The following is a 21,472-nucleotide window of genomic DNA, read 5'->3' as shown; positions in this document are numbered from 1 at the left end:
CAGACTGGACCAAGCAGACCACTGGTATAACGAGACACAGAGCATTACCATTAGATAAAACTAATGGCCCTACAATATGGTCTGAAGGCAAATGAGACCACTACCTTGCTGAAGCTATGCAGGACTTTGTGTGGCCAGTGCCTGGATGGGCTACTACTTTGGAACAACATATACACACCACCTTGGGTTCCATGATGGAAGCAAGACAAGAAATAAATACTTAACAAACAAACATCATCAAATGCTTACCTGGTAACCTACACATTTTCAAGTTATATAGCCTTTTAATGCTATTTGGTTTAGAAAACTCTTTTTTCCACAGTGGTACCTACTATCAGAGGCATAACATGTGGGGTGCCGTGGGTGCCGTGGTCCTGGGCACAATTTTGAGAGGGGGAAGAAACAGGCATCCCCACCGCAGGCTTCTTCATCTGAGCCTGGCTCTGTGCCAAAGGAGCTGCGCTTTGGCTGCTGAGCTGCCAAGTATCCAGTTTTTCACGGGATACCCCCAGATTTTAATCTGTTTCCCTCTGTTCTCCCGAATGGATAAAAATCCCGGAAATCCCCCGGATTTCCTACTTGCCAGGGAGCCTCCATTTTGGGTGCCGCTCTTCCGATGTGTGGGCACCGGAAATCGAGCAGCGCCAGCACTGGAAATCGCTTCTATGCATGCCTGGTGGCCAAGATGGCCACCACCATGCGGCCACCACCAAGATGACCACCGAGCATGCGTAGAAGAGACTTCCAGTGCCGCTCTGCCTGATTTCCGGTGCCCACACATGGGAAGAGTGGCCCTGGAAGTTGCTTCTACGCAACTTCCGGTGCCGCGCCGCTGCTGATCCCACATTTTTCAGCGGGAGACTTGGCAGCTATGTTTGGCTCTGGTGCTTATGCCTGGCACAGCTCCGCCTCCGGGTGAGGCCTGACCCAGGAGAGGAGAGCAGGCACACCTCATGTCTGATGGCAGCAGCTCTGCCGCTAGGTCACTTCTGACCCGGCGGTGGAGAACATCCTACCTTGGCCGCGGCGAGGCACGTCCAGCTGCAGCAGCACTGCCTCCCCCTGACCCGGCGGTGGAGAGCAGGGGGAGAGTGGGTGGCAAAGCTGCTGTCTGCTTTCCTCGGCCGTGGCCTGGCTGCAGAAGCTCCGCTGCGGGGTCAAGCCTAACCTGGTGGCAAAGAGTAGGAGGAGAGTGGGCAGCAGCTTCCCCGCCCCTCTCCTAACCCTGAGCTGTGGCACGTGGAAGGCGCCCTCCATACCCCACCCCTTGCTCCAGGCAGCTCCGCCGCTGCATATTATGTGGAACTAAGACACTGGACAGTGAAAACTAAAAACATAACTAAGGCTGGGATCCACTGCCTTACACAACATAGTAGTATTTGCTTCCACGTAAACATGCCTAGTTGTAAGACAATGAAACAATAACACAGACATGGCGATAAATAGCTGGAGAAGCAAAGAAATAGTGTACTACTTACCCTCATTGAGGTCTCTCCGCCATGTGGCTGCTGCAGCCTGAAGACCTGAGCCACCATATGTTCTGTGGAAGGGTGCAAGAGGATGCGACGGGATGCCAGTCCTACCATGACATACCTGCCCATTGGGGACAGGCTCACAGAAATAGCATTGGGACCTAGAGATAAACAGAAATACATATTTGCTTTCTTCACTTAGGAACCTGTGTGATGATTTCCACCTTCCTTCATGTCAATTTCTGCAACTGGGGCTGTAACAAATTCACTCTATGAATCCTTGTAAAAACAACCATACAAGATTAACAGTTGATAATCTGCAAGGAGCTTATTTTTTATTGCAGAACCATTAAAGACAAAAGAAATAGAAAACAAAAAGGCAAAAAATACAGGGAGGGGAGGAAAACCCAGCAGCTCACATTAACAAAACATTTAAACATAAATACATCCACCTTAGTTTATACGCGAAGTTCAATGAATGCTGTCCAAATATGTATCCGAGCAAAGTCGGTGTTTATAGAAAGTACACTAAAATGTACAAAGGGTATTAAGGTCATCAATACATTGCATTAGAGGTGGCAGATATTTATCCTTCCAGACTCATAATACAAGTCTCTTAGTGATCATTAGGGCATATAAGATCCATTCTTGCCATCCTTTTGTTGATCCCCATACTAGAGGAATATAATTTAGAAGTACATAAACACCTACAAATTTCAAGGATTTTGCCAATACAAAATTGGAGGTGACTACAACTTCAGAACTCGCCACCCTCAATTTCCTCCTACAGGATCACAACATGTGTCTCAACATTGCATTTCCAGCACCTATCTGAATTAGACAATGCCTTTTTGCAGAATCAATCTCAATTTTAAATCTAAAGAAACATTTTATATGGACTCTAAAGCAATCTCCCATTGTTTAGGTAGAGCATATTCCGGTTCACAGAAAGCCAGGGCTTGCGGTTTGTTGTTCTGAACTTCAGGAAAGGTCTAGAGAAACAGAAGTGATTCAGTAGTATGTACTCGTGCTCAAGGTAGGTCATGGTTTATGGTTTGCTGTGATGTATGAAATCTACTTTTTTATCAGTTTGATCTCGGGAACATGACATTTTCATTTTGAAGTGTATCCAAGTATTAAAACCCTGACTCCCCACCCCCACCCCAAACCACTTGACCCATCAATGAGCTCTTACCAAATCGCTTTGTGTACAGCATCTCGCCCAAGTTATGTGGTGCTAGGGAATATACTGCCAGTATTCCCTCATCAGGAAAGCCCCGTTGACTACTAGGAATGAAGGCTGCCAGGAGCTGCCCGTCTGCAGAAATATCACAACTGGCATCATTGTATATCTTGCAGTTCTGAACAAGCACATTCACAGAGGCTGAAAAAGAAAAAAGAAGGATCAATAATTTCAGCTGGAAATAAGGGAGAATAGAAAATCCACCCATAAAAAAACACTGCATTTTATACAAAAAAAAAAAACTCTGGAACATGGGCTTTCCTAAAGCTGTTCAGAGGCATTACTTGTCTTGCTGGATTACAATATCTCTCAAGAAGAAGATGGCAAACGTGAGGAATGGAGATCCATGCACTCTTAGAACCAAGCATGAATGAAGCACTTTGGTCCCTGAGAAATAGCTGTTCACAAAGCTGAAAATTAAAAGCATTAGATCTGACAATAATAATATAAAAGCATTTCTTGCCTCGTTACTCTCCTTATAGTATTGCATAATACCAATTGCAGTCGTTGCTATGACAATGCAATGAAGGGCAGAATGATGACAAATTGGCACATTTAAGAATTTGTGGGCATCTGTGACCAATGCAGGAGAAGCCAAGAAATTCTTTTGGTAGTATTGGAATTACATACGTAGGTAGTAAATGAACATACTAACATGTTATGTGAGAAAGCCCGTTTTGGTACCACCGCATACAGGTTTGTCATGTCTCTTAAGTTAAACACACTCATTTCTTTCTCCTTCAACATCCAAACCTCAGCCAATTGCTGCCACTTTTACCTAGCGATGTCTGTGAACTTCTCCAAGTTCAGGCTCAGAGAATAACATTAGGGATTTGAAAAACCTAACTGAAATGAGTATTACAACCCTCTAAAGTCTTCTGCACCCCATGGCCATCTCCACCAGTGCTCACCCTTCAGAAAATCTACTCTCCTCTTCTCTTGCAAGTGATAGGGAAGAGAATAAGTGGTGAACACACACGGGGATTTCTGCCATTCCCACCACTACCACTCCTCACAGTTACCCTGACGTGCTGATTGAGACATAAAGCCCAGGGGATTGTGGGAGCTATGTTCATTTCTAATTGGGTTGTTTTCAATCTGTTGTATGGTGCATTAGCAGGAGACACATTTATCAAATAACCACTATTGATTCTCAATTAAACCTTGACTTATGTTAACATGAGAGACAGGATTTCTAGCTACTAGTTGAATGATGGCCTCAAAGTAGCATTAGCTACATGTTCACCACTTAAAACTTAATATGGTGCACATGCAACCAATCATGTGTAACACTGACCACCTTAATATCTTAGAAGGCATGGACTGCACTATGTTTATTGGAATTGGAGTCAAAATCCAAATTCTGAAATTGCCAATTCCCCTCCCCCATCCTGAAAGCCTTAAGAGAATTTAAAAGGCTTTAATTTAAACTGCTCCATGGAAGACAAGATCACATATTCAACTCATCTGACTAAGAATCCCATGTTAAAGGGAAAGGACATATACTATTCACTCCAGTGTTAGGAAAATAAGCACATGATAGGATGACATTTTATGATATGGCTGCTAAATAGATACATGTTTCTCTTCTCAAAAGAGGTCTGTTTTATTTATACCAAAATCCATTCTCACTCTGTTCAAGCCTATATCTAGCTTTCCTGAATTCAGAAAGCATGAATCTAGCAGTCATGATTAGCTGTGAGTCACATCAGCTTTTTAAAGTCTACGACTTGAGTCTTCTGACAGCCGCTCCTATTACAAAGCTGCTGTGACATATGCTAATTTTTCAGCAAGATTACTGCCACCAAATTGTAAGTGTCCATGAAGGTGAACCTCTGTGCTGCTATTCCGTACCTGCTACTTTTAGTGCAATTATTATTTTACTTTATCTGTTTCATAAAATCTATATACCACTTGATTGTAAAACAACAAGAACAACCCTCAATTATGAAATAAAACACATTTTGCGTACTTGTTAGAGGCCGCACTTTTTCTGGTTTGTCTCCTGTTTTATACTAAGATTTTCTAGAGGTACTGCTGTTAACTGACTTCTGAAGTTCTTGCCTACTGATACATCAGGCAGACACCTCCACTGTACTCTTTTCAAAGCCTGCTAAAAACATTTTTGCTTAGGGAAGCATATCCAGACATGGAGAATGTTGACATGTGCTTTAATCTGGTTTTCAGTTTATCACTGGTTTGTAATTATTTTTTGAATGTTTTTAATAGTTATTCTTTTATTGATAGTTTTATTGTTTTATTCTTTTTACCAGCAGGGAACAGCAGGCAGCAGGATTTAATCTCCACACACCAACCTTTGAGCAGAAATTAAAGTCCTTTGCCTTTTTCTTTAAATTGGGGGAAGGGAGGGAGCTGGCATTGGAGTTGACACCACTGCTGCCACCTGCTTAAAGGAGCAGCAATGTAAAACACCATTTGAAACAGGAACTTCCTAGAAGGCAGAGTGGTGATGGGAGGCTGCTTCAAAGGATGTTTTACTGTTTTAAAACAATTATCTCACTTCCATTGCAAGCATGCAGTTAAAACACTCTTCCAGAGGAGAGGATGTTTCAAAAGGTGCTTTGCTAAGCCATGGAAGGAATTTTGACAAGATCAAACCCATGAAGCCAAAAAAGTTCCCCACCTGTCATCTAGTAACCAGATTAGGGTTAAACCTCTACACCCAGCTCAGCACTTCATTGGGGATGCAAATCACCCCACATCCTCAGCCATCAAATGGATCATTTCATGAGCAGGGAGGAAGTGATGAGATCCTCCTCATCTGATTTACATGGATCCGCTGAGGAGTGGGGAGTGTCAGTGTGGTGGTGCAGCAGTATGTGGCTCCCAAAGACAGGGAGCAAGCACACTGCCAAGTCTTCTGCTGAGTCAATTTCCTTAAATGACACAAACTATTGGCTTTATTTGCCTTCAGCAACACTGCAGTTTAATCAAAGTTGACTGGATAAATTGCATCATGGCATCATGATGTCAGCATTAATCCCCGACTAGCTGTTATTACTTGGGGGGGGGGGTTGACCCCTTTGGCACCAAATGGTACTAGAGCAGCAGCAGCAGCTCAATGTTGTGGCCAATGCATTAAATACAGAATATGCCAGGTTCAAATCCTGGTATTTCCAGAGGGCCGAGAAAAAAATCCCATCTGAAATGTTGGCCAGCTGCTGCCAGTCAATATACACATCACTAGATAGACTAGTGGTCTGACTTGGTACAAGCGCATACACTTTTTTTATAAAAAAACTGCTAGTTGCACCACAGGCACCCAGCTGAAGTTGTGATTATACCCCACGGGCATCAAGTGCACTGATCACTGAGGTAAAAAACAAAATGAAGAACTCCAAGACTGCACGGAGATCATGAGGAAGAACTACAGCTTGCTGCCAAGTGCTGTGTAAAGGTGAGCTGCCTAAAGCTTGAGTGGTGTTTTACAATCTGCAGAAGCTGCCCTCTCACCTTAACATGTTCAAGAGGAGAATTTGTCAAAATTCTATTCAAAATCCAGTTAACAATTGAAATTATAAAGGATTATGTATGCTATGTCTCTATGAACAATGGGTTTGTCATTGGCAGAATGGCAATCTCCCTCTCCTCCTGCTTCACAAGTTGCCTTTGCAATTCAGCTCCCTTTCCAGCTTACCATTGCTTATTTCAGGTAAGTCAAATTTGGTGAAATCCCACCACTGAAGCCGGTAGGTGGTGTTGGCAATATTACTCGCTACAGCAGACTGCCCATCTCCAATCACCGCCCCTAGGGACAAAACGAAAAGAAGATTAGTGAAGCTGAGCGATTGATTTAGTAAACAAAGCAATCAAAACACACCAGCTGGAAGGGATGAAGTCTTCAGAGTCCAAAGGTTTTTTGACTCCTTAGCAAAATCAAAGAAGCAAGTCAGAGGATGCATGAAAGCCAAAGAAATAAGAAAGATGCATCTAAAAAGCCAGTCAAATGATAACATCATTAGGAAACTTTAAATGGTAAACAACAATAAATCATCAGGACTACAGAGTTGTATTCACCCTGGAATTGTGAAAAATACTGAAAAATTGCAAAAACCAGTAACTATAATACATAACCTTGCACTAAGATGAAGATAACATGTCAGTGAATTTATTTTATTTAAATAATTTATAAAATAAAAAATCTAATACAGCATCAATACAAAAAACACATTAAATCCATCTGTAAAGCCAACAGAAGCAATATCCAAGAATGTTACCCAGACAAAAACCCAGGCTAAAGAACAAATTATTGGTGCCATCCAAGTTTCTACAGGGCATGTATTCCAAAGTCTTTTATTTTTATTGTTTCATAGCACAATCAATCTGTGCCTGTGCCAATATGCTGCTGTGTTATGATCCAAGCATATATTCACTCTAAAAGGTTCCTCCCTGACACAGACTGCCATCTAAGCCAGCCAATATCTCTGCCATCTTGGAAACTTCAAGGTTCCAACAGTGTCATCCCTAGTGCCAAGGAAGCATAACTTTCTAAGTTTTCTGTCCATACAGATACACTACCTAATGCTTTAACCTAGAATGGTCAAAATAGGCAAAAATACATGGGCAAAAATAGTCAGGTCTCTGTCTTCAAGGAGTTTACAATCTAAAATAAGACAATGGGGAATGCAAAAGGTGTAAGAGTCAAGTGTTGAGAAGAATATGGGAAAAGATAGTTACATTTATTTTTCAAAGATCGGTTGCAGCTGAAAATAAACATAAATGTGATAAAGCTAAAGGCGATGTGGAAAAGGAGAATTTTGAGGCGAGGAGAAGAGGCAGTGCCATGTCTGTCAGACAGAGCAATAGACCCCACCCCACCCAAATTTACCATGCAGAATGGTGTTTGGATGAGGGAGAGGTGATCCTTCTAGCCCTGCCCAGTTTCATCACTGAGCAGTGTTCCAAAGCGCTTGCCCAAACATGAGAAGAGCCTTCTGGAGCCTTCCTGCTTTCTCAGTGGCCTACCGGATACGTATGGGAAACACACAAGTAGGACTTGAGAGCAACGGTGCAACAACACTCTCCCTTCCCGTGGTTATCAGAACTGGTATTCAGCAGGGTTGGTTGGAAGCCCCTCTAAAAGGGGTGTTTGTGGGGCTCTGCCAGCAGAGGATTTGCTGGTCCTGATACCAACATCTGACTGCATCAGCCTGGGAGCTGGAGAAGCAATTATTTTTTTCCCTTCCACTCTCCACCACTTTCTGCCCATCTACCCCTCTCCATTCAGCCCTGATGATGCCAGCTGGCAGTTTGAATTGCCCCCTTAGATCATATGAAGCCTGCCGTTAGCTAAAACATTGTGAACATTATATTTCAATCGCTATATTCTTTGAAGGAAGCTACAGGAGAATTTGCAACTCCAATGCTGAACAAAAAAAAATCCAGGTAATTCAGATTGTGCTACATGCCAGACAGTCCAATTGTTTTGGCAGATGATTCAAGTTTGCTATGCACTGCTAGGCATGAAAGCATACAAGGTGAACAGGCCTAGTTGTCTATGTTCTTTCCATTCTTCTCTCCTTTTGGCCTCTGCTTATCAAAACCTAGCAAGAAGCAGAGTACTGAGAAAGAAAGGCACAGGGAGGGGGAACTCTAATCTCTCTCTCTCTCTCTCTCTCTCTCTCTCTCTCTCTCTCTCTCTCTCTCTATATATATATATATATATATATATATATAAAACAAATGAAAAAGAAAGCCAGGAGGAAAGAGAGACAATGAATTGAAGAGGGAGATTTTTAAAATACATCTATCAGCCCTTTTGCATGAACTAGTCAATTTTGGGCAGCCACATAATTCCACAATAAGTTCCAGGAATATGTCCTAGCAAAAATAAGGGCTTTCATAATGTGCACTCTGCCACATCAGACCTGTTCTCCGCAATACACTGCTTGGTCTGTATAGTAATTTCAGGGTCTGTATAGTAATTTCAGTAGCATTTGTAGGATATGCAGGTAAAGTAAATGTAAGAACCAAACATTGCTGAGCAAACATAAGAAGTTAACATCATTTTACTCAGACACGTTGCTTCCTGCCCCAGTACCTTAGAGGCTACGTGGACTGTTAGCAGAAATCAATGGGATAAAATATTAATTGCAACTATATAAAGCAAGGATAGGAACCTGTGGCCCTTCAGGTGCTCTTGTATTCGAAACCCCATTAGTATGGCCAATAGTCAGAAATGATTAGAGCTGTAGTCCAAAGACCTCTAGCGTCAACCATTCCTAACTTAAAGTGACCAGTAGAAGTATTTTAGCACTGATGAAAGCTCAATGGTCTGCTCCTTGCCACTGCTGGGGGAAAAATCACAACCTCTATTCAAAGATTATTTAGATTTCAAAATGCTGAAGTGGAAGCTGAAGGGCAATTGAAATGCAGTAAACGTGGGTTTGATTGGCAACTTTCCTGCGTCTGTCTATCACTGGATAATAAACACTGGGGGATGACAGAAATGAAGATAAATCCTTTCTGCAGTACCCCTCCTTCTCCAACAGCCCTCAGTCAACATATGACAGAAGAGTCATGGGAGGAAATCAGCACTTCAACAACAAAATGGGGTTGTGGTCACCCTGTTGCGTAATGCCTTCATGCAACTCATCCATCCATCATTTAGATGTGTGCTTTTGAAGCATATTGTGGAATCGACAACATTTGAGTGATACATCACATGTGCATGTATATAAACTTGGACCAGCCCAGATGGTGTGCCTTTGGAACAGCCAAGTGATGGTAAAGAATGGACATTCTGATCCAAAGAGAACTCTGATCCAAAGTATTCCAAGAATACTTTGCTTTTGGTTTAGCAATCTGGGCCGTCATGGTAAAAAGGTCTATGCATTTTTTTCTTAGCCACGTCTAAGGTGAAGAAGCATTTTAGAAAGAAAAGTAGGGGCGGGGGCAGCAGAGAGAGGAGTAGCTTCCTTTGACAACTTGCTTCTATGACAATTTTCTGCTATTTGAAGATTTTGACAGTTTGACTATTCCAAAAATTAAACTTCAGGAGTGCAATGGAAAGTCCATTTGTAAAATATAGTACATTAGGATCTGTTATATCCAACCAATATGATGGGGCTGCACTTCCTCTGAAGGAAGGCTCATTTGACAGCAACAGTAAACTGAGCCTTTAGCTCTGATTTTTTTAAAAATATCTTTATTAATAAATATCTAAAAATATTGGTTTAGGTGCAACTTTTTCCACAAGAGTTAGGATAATCTATGCAAATCAGGAGGTTTTGTTTCTGTTAATGAGATAAACTTAAATATTTTGTTGATGTTAAGTCGTTTAGTCATGTCCGACTCTTCGTGACCCCATGGACCATAGCACGCCAGGCACTCCTGTCTTCAACTTAAATATATTGTATTTAAAAACAGAAACACAACAGGGCTGCTCCCACTCCATTATTGTATTGCATCCTTAACTGAAGCCACAAAATGTATTACCGGTAAACAATTAAGGGGGTTAAAGTAGGATTCGAGGAATGTAAAATCAACTTATTCACAGACTATGTAGCATTATTTGTAACTAATAGTGATAATTCACTTTAAAAGTTATTAATTTTGATTAAGGATTTTAGTGAAGTCTCTCGGTTTATAAATTTTACAAACCCAAATGGGTAGGTCTGTGAAAGAAAAAATACCCGAATATAAAATCCGATGAATAGATTTTCCAATTAATTACCTGGGAATATGGTTTATGCAAAATAGCAAAGGCTTAATCCAAATATAATCATGTTAAATTATTATTGGAAGTGGAAGGTGATGCAAGTCTACGGACAAAAAAAAATATCTCCCAGATTGGGGAAAGCATGGCTTTAAAAAATACAGTCTTGCCAAAGACGCACATTTTTAGTTTTAAATATACTGTTATTGGTGCCTCTGAAGTACAGGTGATATGTCCTATGCTTGTTCATGTAATATAATGCCATGCTTTAGTATTATGTCCATATATAAATCCCCCCTCTCACCATCACACAACTTACAAGGGTAACCAACATTATTCACAAGTACAGAGAATTTGGAAGACTTTGTGCAGCATTGTTCTCCTAGCAAAAACTTATCAATGCCAATAAAAGAATTACTCAGAAAAATTGCTACTTTCTCTTACTTTGGAAAAGCTCGATTAAACTTTGCTTAACTGTCACTCAGATCAAGTTAGGTATTTTAAAACCGGCTTGTGTATTAAATACATCCCCCACAACGGTCTGCTGATGTTTGTTTCCAATTTATTTTTTCTTTTAACTAGTTTTTCACTTTATATGAATATATATACACACAGTAATAATAATAATAATAATAATAATAATAATTTATTATTTATATCCCGCCCATCTGGCTGGGTTTCCCCAGCCACTCTGGGCGGCTTCCAACAGAAAAATAAAACACAGTAATCTATTAAACATTAAAAGCCTCCCTGAACAGGGCTCCCTGAACAGTACATATATACCCCTGATTACAGTCACACAGCCATTTCAAAAGGCTGTTGGCCCTAACTGATATGTTGAGAGCAGCCTTATAAAGGATTAGGGAATGAAAACCTAACTCTGGGACATGCAGCAAATGGTGCAGGCATGTTCAATTACCCAAAAGGTGGCACATTTTAGAAAACATTAGGTTGGGGAATACTATTTGGCAGTCAGAAGCTTCACACAAGGAAAAATCAAATTTTCAAACAATTACACAGGCTGTTTCTTGTTACATAACCTGTTCCTCAGTAGGATCTTGAGACAAGAAACAAAAGAATAAGTTAATCAGTGTGCTCTTCCCTGCTTCTAGGTTTGAAGGATTTGCCAGAATATTGAATGATAGATTTTAACTTGTCTGGCAAGAACAGTTTTCAAAAAGATATGTTTTTCCTAAAACTGCTATTGCATAGATTTCAATTTAGATGAAGATGTTTTTCTGTTTTCATTTGGCAATGATTTGTGATGGGACCTACTGAATGCAACTAATTTTATTTTATTTGCAACATTGGTTTTCCATAAGCAAATTGTAGGCTCTTCAACACTTCTCCAGAGTATTCATAGTGCTGCATTGTTTTCCAGAATTCTATTCCATTAATTGTTAGCTCTTTGTACAATGCGTTCTGCTGCAATTGTATTTGCTATTGGTCTAATCCTAATCTTGTTTCTTGATACATCAGGAAAGAATTTAGTGATATGAACAACTGGCTGTGTTTGATCACGGGACATGATGATTCTATCTGTTTTAGTACAAATGGGACAACAGTGCTCATAAAACATGGACTTCATATAAAGAGCATATTTTTGGCGTTGCCATGTACTCCTTTAAATATCCACCAGCCATTTCATACACACACCGTCCCTACCATTGTTCGGGAGTGCAGCCCCCCCACCGTCCGATTCATCACTGCCATACACCTTGATTTTGCAATGGTGCCTTCAAGGATCTTTCTATAAGTGCCAGGCCACAATTATTTGCCTGTAGTTTAACAGGTATAGATTCATCTCTTCTGCAGCATCTCATATGCTACTGTGGCATTTGCCATGCACTGGCGGCACTGAGCACCAAAGGTTACCTCAAACGGCACTGTTTTGCTAAACTGCAAGTACCTGCTTGTAAAAAAGAACAAAAGAATAAAAGTTACATGTAGATCTATCATGTGCAGCCACAATGTGAAAATCGTACAGGCTTTTTCCCCATGCAGAAGTGCTGTGTAGAAAAGCTATCGTGTTTAAGAGACTCACCATAAAATCACATTGGGAAGGCTATAAAGCAGGCTTCCTTAAACTCGGCCCTCCAGATGTTTTGAGGCTACAATTCCCATCATCCCTGACCACTGGTCCTGCTAGCTAGGGATAATGGGAGTTGTAGGCCAAAAACATCTGGAGGGCAGAGTTTGAGGAAGCCTGCTATAAAGGAAAGGTGAATTTCTTAGAACTGAAACATATATGGTTGCCAAAATTAAGTTCTCTGTCAACCATGTATGCCAGGCAACTGAACATAGTATCTTGCTCAGAATTAGCTTCGCAAAGGTTATCAACCACTATGACCAGAAGCTGAATTATTTCAGGGAGGGAGCACACACTATTTGTTCAGCACATAAACAAGTATCAACATATTAAGGGCTTATGCATTGGAAGGCACTTGTGTGAAATATAGTTCACATGTAATGGATAGGGAAGATGTAACTCCTTTTTGGTATTAATTTGCAGTCTAGCACACAAGCAGTGGTGTGGGCTTCTAGAATTTTTTACTATGCAAATTAGGGTAATTCGCATTAGAAAGTTTTTGGTTTTCAGTGAAAATTTATCTGATGCCCCAGAATGTGACCTAACTTAGCTTGTTTATTTCACTTGTATTAACTAAACAAATCTAAAAACATTTGAATTTGTTATGCTTGACTGGTATCATATTTGCAGCTAGCATCCATTCATTGCTACTAATGACCTTATGAGGTGGGAAAATTTCCGGAGAAAAATAAAAGCATTGGAAAATTTTCAAGAACGTTTTCCACATCACTGCACTGCATGAATGCTTGACCTGCAAAGAATACAACTTCTACAAGAGCTGAAGCCAAAGAGTCTCAAGCCCTCATCAGCTTCACTTTAGTTGCAAATCCACTGGCCTTGGGCAAAATCTGAAGCCTTCCGAAAACTGCAGTTATGGCCAGTTTCAGCTTTAGATACAAGCAAGTCATCTATTCAGTAGATGGAGTAGTGTTAAGACATGCTTTATCTTGCAAGTATGGAAAAACAAACTGTTGCTTGTAGCAATTTCATTTACCTGCACTACTGATGGTTGTCTGCAAGGTTCACATAGTTCCAGAGCTGTCTCCCCCAACCGGATGCCCTCCATATGTTCTATGTTACAGTTCCCATCAGCTCCTACCACCACAATATAGTGTTTGAATGCTACAAAAATGCAGTATCCTTAAATCAGCTTCAATTCCATGAAACAATATAAGCAAGAAGGCATGTGTTATACTACAATCTGAGTTCCTGGAAGGGCTCACCACCCAGATACACTGTCCCATTTAGCCACATCACATTTAGCCACCCTTTCCCACATCACAAGATATAGACAACAATGGAAAATGAATAAGATTATGTTATCCTGCAGTTCAAGGTTAAGAACAATGGGTTCATACTAACTGCAAACAAAATTAAAGACATTTATATTTGCCTAGCTCATCTAGCACTTAACAGGAGCACAGGTTCACAAGTCTCCTTTATTCACCTTTTCAACATAGGTGAAAGCAAAGAAGTGAAGTTCTTCTGTGGGCTTCTGAAATCCCTCTGAACTGGCAGGTTCTCAGAAAACTGATCTGTACGTTGTTACAGAGCCTCTCATATAAAAGGCTGTTCTCTGTTGTTCAACCCCTTGAACTCACTGCCTGGTTACTTTTCCATCTTCATTAAATGCTGTAGAAATCTGGTTTTTAGTCTACACATCACTGTTTATACTTTGCACAAAAACAGAGCAAGATCTATGCCTGGCAGGCAGTTCTTTGTGTAAAGCTCTCTCTTCCTTCTTTCTGACTTTTCAGAGCATGAAATATGCCTGCTAATCCTAAATGCTTCACATGACAAGCCTTGCAGTGCAGGACAAAGGGACTAGCCTTCTTCTAGTAAACTTTAATTTGTATAGTTTCTTCTTGTAGGAAACAACTGGAGAGCAATCACGGTAGCTATTCTTTCCTGCTTTCCTGACTACTAATAAGGGAAGCTTGCTGTACAATCTTTAACTAACTATAGAGATCATCACTGACAAACCATCTTTATAGAACTGCTTCATTTTCCTGCTGTAGGGTCAATGGCTCAAGATAACAGAGTCCAAAATATTTATGTTAATGTTCTAATCTCACCAAATTATTGTGAGAGCGCTCTCTCCCACAAAGTATTATATCTGTCAAAGAAGAATATCAAGCACTGTGTGAGAGAACTATTCCATAGAGCAAATGTAACTATTTTTGTCCCAATTTCTCAACTGCCTTGTCCTTAATGCTCAGGGGGAGCTATTGTTGATGTTTTAAACAGCATTTAGCTCAAGACAAAAATCAGGCAGAATACATGCCAACTGCTCAGACTTCTAAGAACCCAAAAGCTGTTCCAACACAAAAGCTATCTTGCCTTTCCAAACTCCGCTCTGGCTTAGGTTTTTGCCAGGTCTTCAGGGGACTTCTACATCTGTTCATAGAAGCACACAGAAAGGCATTGTTTCATTGTCTCAGCTTGTGTGGGCATAACTGAGAAAGTGGTTAAACTTACCCAAGATTCTGAAGACTGAGGGAATGTGGTGGAGTCACCAACCTATGGCACACAAAGGCCTTCACTGCCATCTACAGACTCTGATCTTTATTAAAATTAATAAATTTTAATTTTAACTAGAGAAATATTATATTCCTGCAGATAGAAGAGTCCGTGCTCTTCCACTCCAACTAATAGGGCAGTGAACTCTTCCCCTCCTTAGGGAGACCAATATGGGGTGGTGGTGGTTTCCCTGCTCCCTTCATGGTTTGCCTTCCCACTTGTACTACAACCAGAAAGTGTATTTATGGGGGGTGGGGAGTGGAGTGAGGAGGCTGTCTTTCCCCTTTTCTTAACCCAAATGGCATTTTGATGTGGGAGTGGGAGAAGCAGTGAGGGGAGATGCCTTTCCAGACATGGAGAGCACTTTGATAGGAGGGGAAGTGTAAAGGCAACATGCCTTCCTCACTTACTTTAAGGGTTGCCTTCCTGCTGCTTCTTGCATTTCGATTTAGAGTGGGTAAGGAAGGAACAAAAGAGATGTCTTCCCTACTAGGCTTAAGGCTTGTCTCAATGCTTTTCTTGCCCCAATGGGAGTTTTTATTTGGGGCTTTATGTCCTCACTATCAGGTGCAATGTGTACCCATTTAAAGTACCCCCCAGGCAGAAATGGAAGGTGAGTCACAGTGGATGCACATCGCCTGTCTCACTCACTGGATCATCACCGTGTCATGGTGAGTGGGCTTACATGTTCCTATTACCCTTGTGAGCGAAGCCATCAGAAGTCTTGTACTCCCAGCAGGGTCACCCAAGGCGGCAAGGTGAAAGGGGAGGAGCTAGACAAAGAATGATCCCAAAAGTCTTCAGCAGCAGAACAGGCGGAATTGGTATGTTACAACAGCTGTGAAGGTGGATGAAGGCTGCAGCAGATAATAATCTACCGGTCGTTGTGATACTCATGCCATCAGAATAGAGCCTTACTGCGAAGACTATGCGTTGGTCAGCATGCACTGATCTACACACATAAAACAAATTTACACACAGGTGTCTTCCAAAAACCCATCCCAAACTCAAACCCCAAAAAGTCCCATGGCAATCGGCAAATGGTAACGGGGGCAGGACCGTGAAATCTGGAAGACCCTAGTCATGAACCAGCACATGGGAGGTGGATACAGATTCAATTGTTCTGACTCAAGGAATGAGGCAGTTGAGTAGTTCAGCAGCTGTATCCATGACTAAGCAGTCCTATTTAGGATCCACTCTGCTCACCCTGTATAGGGGAGGGGCTAGAAAAGGTCTCCTAAACATAGTCTGCCTTCCCCACCCCCACCCTGACTGGATTACCATGCCCAGCTTTCTCCTGACTGAAGTGCGGAGTGTTTGAGGACTGGGGGAAATTTGCAGGGAAACCAAAATGCTTGTTTACAAAGCTATTGTACTGCCAACCTTACTGTATGCTTGTGAAACATGGACCACTTATAAATGCCATCTCAACCTCCTCAAAAGATTCCATCAACAGTGTCTCTGAAAATTTTTACACAGGCAAACTAATGCCAGTATACTGGAAGAAACAAAGATCACCAGTGTGATTCTTCAACATCAACTTTGTTGGACTGGTCATGTTGTGTGGATGCCTGATTATCGTCTTCCAAAGCAGCTATTTAATTTAATTTAATTTAATTTAATTTAAGAATGGAAAGCGTAATGCTGGTGGTCAACAAAAGAGGTTTAAAGACTCTCTCAAGACAAATCTTTAAAAAATATAGTATAAACACAGACAATTGGTAAACACTGGCATGTGAGCGCTCCAATTGGAGAACAGCTTTTACCAATGGTGTCATGGACTTTGAAGATACTAAAACTCAGGATGAAAGGGAGAAAAGTGCTGAGAAGAAGGCGCATTAGGTAAACCCTCACTGTGATCAACTCCCGCCCAAAAACCTATGTCCCCACTGTGGAAGGACGTGTGGATCCAGAATTGGCCTCTACAGACACTTACGGACTCACTGTTAAGACCACGTTCATGGAAGACAATCGTACTCGGCTACAAGTGATCACCAAAGAAGAAGCAGAAAAAGAAGAAGAAATTGCTTGTACAGTATTGCTCGGCTGCGGGACACTTGAGTTTCCTTTCAGTCTAATGAGTCCCTTTCTTTCTATTGAGATTCACCTCCAACTTTCAATCCTGGAAGCAGCAAATGAAATGCAGAGCAACTGGTAGCATGAGTCCAACAAACAATCCCTTCCCCTCTGTTGAGTCTTTCTATAGATTTCCTGCCCATGGTTGATTTTTCTAAGTTACATACAGTCAAAATCTGACAAATCAATATAAGATATTGCCAGTCAGCAACATGCCCAAGTTAAAATATATACACTACACCCAATTAGCATTGTATGACTGGAGTAGTTCTGTTCTACAAGTATTTACTTGAGCTGAATTCATACTAATGTGAGGGGATGTTAAGGCTAATAGCATACCCATAGGGGAATAGGAGCTTCATTAATAAAAATGAAGTTCTTGACAACTTAAATAAACCCGCTTTTGTAAAGATGGTCATGAGGGAAACCAGTGCTGACAGCTCATGCCTACTATAGATTACTCACCTAGAGCACTCTGAGCTCATTAAGAGCCACTACCCAGTGTGATGGCTCCCAGGCCAGCTGCTGAGCCTGAGCAGCATCATTTACCTTGTCTGAAAGACACTAGGCTGAAGGACAGTGCCTGAGGGAGTAGTTTATGATTCTTCCCAAAGTTGATGGCAAGGGAGCTTGAGCAGATGCTAGGGTATGGGCAAGCGTCAAACCTAGGTCTTCTGGGGCCTAGCTGGAAACTTTTATTTCCCATCTCAGGAGTTAGATTCATAGGGTCCCAATTTATTCCACTGCCCCAAGAACAGAAAGTTATAAAAAATCTCATGGCACCATAAACCAGTTAGCTCCTAAGACGTGACCATACTTACTGTTTAAACATGGTCACTGTTCACTCTCGTTTGCGGGGAAAGGAAATTTGTGAGCTAAACATGACTACCTGTGATACAAAGGAATGATACAAACATTAAAAATAAAAATAAGCTGGAAGGATGAAGATCTGTGGGCTTTAGGGAGGGCCCTGAATAAACATTAGTGGCATCTGTGACATGAAATTTATACCAATACAAAAGGAAAGGAAAGCTACTTAACAGGCAGAAAATCCAGCGAGTTTAAGTGCTTGGATGTACAGTTCAGGACAACAGGTAGAATTACATGTCAGTACCTAGTTAAATGGTTCATTTATCCAATATCTGCTTATGCTAGTGGCTCAGCAGAATGTCAGTCCATACCTGTTCCAACTCAGCAGGATTTAACATAATTGAATAATAGATACACAAGCGAGGAGAGAAGTATGTTATCTCTTTATATATTATGACCACAATCTTAAAACATACTTAAGTCCATTGGAAGTCAGTAAGTTTAAGAGTGCCTATCTATATCAGATCATGATCCAGGGGTTGGGGTTGGGTTTACTGTTTTTATTTTTTTATTTTTTTGTTTAAGTCATAAAGTTGAAAAATATGTCTTAGACAAGTTATAAATCAGCTTAGGGCAAAATACAGAGGAGCTACTCAACTTTTGGCCCTTGGCGGGGGGGGGGGGGGAAGCATATTTCAAGTAAGTTGAATTTCTTTTCAGGGCAGAGTTGACCTTAATCCAACTTGAATTAGTTCAACATATTTCAAACCACCACTAAGCAGAACTGACCACAAAGTGGCTATCCAGCATAACAGCAACATTTTTCTTTGAACAAGTTGCTAACAGGAAATAGTAAGAAATTTTGACAGGAAAAGAAATGAGCTACTACTGTTAGTAAGGAAAAATGTTTACAACAGCTACATCCATCAAGGTAACTGACTATAAATTCCATAGTAGTTTATAATAGAATGTACAGAGCAACATAAAAAAGAAAAATAAATTAACTTTTCACAGGCCAAGAAACTACAGATTTAGGGCCACCAAGCATCCTGCTCATGCTAAAAGTCTAAGGACACTGATGCAGTTTGTATGTGGTGGACCCTCCTCTCCACCTGCAAAAGAGAATACAAGTTTGTATATGTCACAAAACATACGCAAATTTTATGTAAATCTGTGTCTTCTTTTGTAAGTGAGTCCGGGGGGGGGGGGGCAATGCATATAGAGTATACTTGACCCAGAAAATGCTGCTGTCAACCTGACCACAAGTATATCTTTTCCACTCTTGGCAATTCCAAAAGAAACCAAGTTGAAAGAAAAGAAAAGACTGCTAAGCCTGTTGACTTGGTAGAACAGGAAGGAAGGAAGGAAGGAAGGAAGGAAGGAAGGAAGGAAGGAAGGAAGGAAGGAAGGAAGGAAGGAAGGAAGGAAGGAAGGAAGGAAGGAAGGAAGGAAGGGGGCAATCTGGTATTAAGAGACTGCAGATTACCCACCCACCCCTAAAAAAGCACTATGTAAGGAGAGAACTTACTGAAGAGACAAAGGTAAAGAAAACATCCTGTACAAATAAAAAGCATAGCAACTCAAGCATAGCAAACAAATAAGACATTGCCACATGGAGTCCCAAAAGGAAACAATAGAAAAATAGAAAGTTGAAGATGTGGCTGGTTATCCGCATGAAGCAAACACAATTGTCAAAAGCTCCCTGGGCCCTGCCAACAGCTACATGGTGCACATGGAATAAAAAAATAATTTATTCAGATGTCCACACATAGCATGGAAGACACCAGGAGACAGTGTATTAATGCTCTTCTACACATTGGAATTATCTTCACAAGGATAATATTTGATGGTGAATTATCAAAAGACTTTTCAGATCATGTACTCATTGCAGCTCCCAAACTAGAGTCCAACCAAACTAGAGTCAGGACACACAGTAACAGCAGCAGCAGGGAAGCATATGCACCAATCTACCTGCCAGGGATGAGTGTCTGTTGACTTATAGTGAGAAGAGTTTCCAGCAGCCTCAGACACAGGGACAACCTGTTCCATTTCATCACCTGAGGTAAAATGGGAACTGCTGCCTACTGGCCCTGCCTTCTGAAACCATGGTGCTCCAGTTCTCGCAAATCTTGGCCAGAGCTGGGGGTTTCCTCCAATGGTTGCTGATCAGCTCTCCACCCCACCCCACCCAGTTGCAGCTGAGCAGCAACTGGTGCATAAACACACCCTGGTTCCTGTCGTTCTTGGCAGGAGCCAGGGCACTCCACCAAATGCTGAAGCACCTCCCTGTAGCACTTCTAGCACCTGAGTCAGCCTGAGATGGGCACTTCAAGCTGCATCATGGGTGGGCCAGCTCTGTTCAAACAGGCAATCATTTGCATTGCAATTTAAAGAAAAAGAAACCAGCAGGCATTTCTCCCACTGCTTCTTTCCTTATCCAAGATTCCACCATTCCCTACAGCACTCTGTGCTGGCTAGAAGGTCAAAGGAATTTGTAGTAATTAGAAATGGAGTGGATCCATGCAAGATGGTAGGTATCCTTTTGCTGAAGACCAATGTGTTGTACATACTAAAATGTATTTCTCCCAGTACAAGGTCTGGTCTCCCAATACAATTGGAGGCTGTTAACCCTTTGGGTCTAGGTCCAGGAGGTAGGTAGGAATACATACTATCCTGGAGCTAGTCCTGCATGTACGTGCCCTAAATAATAATTGTTGTCCTCAGATATTTATGTCCTCAGATATTTATGTCTTACCTACAGCCGGACTGGAAGGATCCATATACTACCAACCTAAATACTACAAGGAGAATCACATGTGATGGCAGAAATAAAGACAACAGAATGGTCACCAGATGTGTTTTAAGATCATTTAATTAAAAAAAATAGTTTTTGAGATCAATGGCTTGTACATGCAGCATTGTTAAGGGCCTAATCAAATCCATATGATCTTAATTTCTGTAACAAAAAGCTTCCCTAAACCTGATTATGGGCTCTGTAAAACAAAGAAATAAGGGTGTGATCAATGTGAAGCTTCACTGTATTGATCAACCTTTGCTCATCATCTTTGATGAGCAGTCTGCTCAAGGAACAGAAATGAATAACAATGTTTGCAAAAAAATTCAAATACAGGCTTCCATACATTTTAAAATAAAGTTATAAATGTACAAATTTCCTGGTCATAAGGTCATCCTGAGAGCATTCATACTTAGAAAGGATAAATTGTGTGTGTGAATAAAGTAGGAGAGCCCTCCAATTTTGAAAGATTGAGTGGGGTATACCTTTATCTTTATGCTAGCCTTCCAGCTTCGAGTTTGCATGGAAAAAGTTTTTTTTAATGCTTTTTCAATTGCCCATCTATGGTACTACTGGCAGTAATGCGAGCCACTCTGGGAGGGAAATCACAAACTCATGCATAGTTTCAATGGGCTTCGCATTAGTCATTATTTTCCTCCGTGCAAAAACTGTGTGCTACGGGTAATGCCCTCTTAAAAGATACAACAGAATGTGAGAAAGTACTTTTAGGGCTGACTAAGTGAGCTTTAACGCCTACAAAGAGACACCAAGTCCCAAGGGGCTTCATCGC

The 21,472-nt window shown here is 41.2% G+C and overlaps 1 protein-coding gene across 6 annotated transcripts in view; it reads right to left on the bottom strand.

Moving 5' to 3' along the window:
- AMBRA1 (autophagy and beclin 1 regulator 1) overlaps positions 1-21,472 on the bottom strand; it is a 148,257-nt gene that overhangs the window by 45,139 nt on the left and 81,646 nt on the right. For all 6 annotated transcript variants that reach the window (XM_035115335.2, XM_035115345.2, XM_035115325.2 and 3 more), the window contains 3 exons: positions 6,374-6,484; positions 2,668-2,856; positions 1,479-1,633 (listed from right to left, as the gene is read on the bottom strand). In XM_035115335.2, the coding sequence (XP_034971226.1) occupies positions 1,479-1,633; positions 2,668-2,856; positions 6,374-6,484 (455 nt within the window). The remainder of the gene's footprint in view (positions 1-1,478; positions 1,634-2,667; positions 2,857-6,373; positions 6,485-21,472) is intronic.

This window comes from Zootoca vivipara, chromosome 1 (genome assembly GCF_963506605.1).
Source record: "Zootoca vivipara chromosome 1, rZooViv1.1, whole genome shotgun sequence".
Classification (NCBI taxonomy): Eukaryota; Metazoa; Chordata; class Lepidosauria; order Squamata; family Lacertidae; genus Zootoca; species Zootoca vivipara.
The sequence above is the reverse complement of the archived record's forward strand: the minus strand, read 5'-3'. Positions and strand labels throughout refer to the sequence as shown.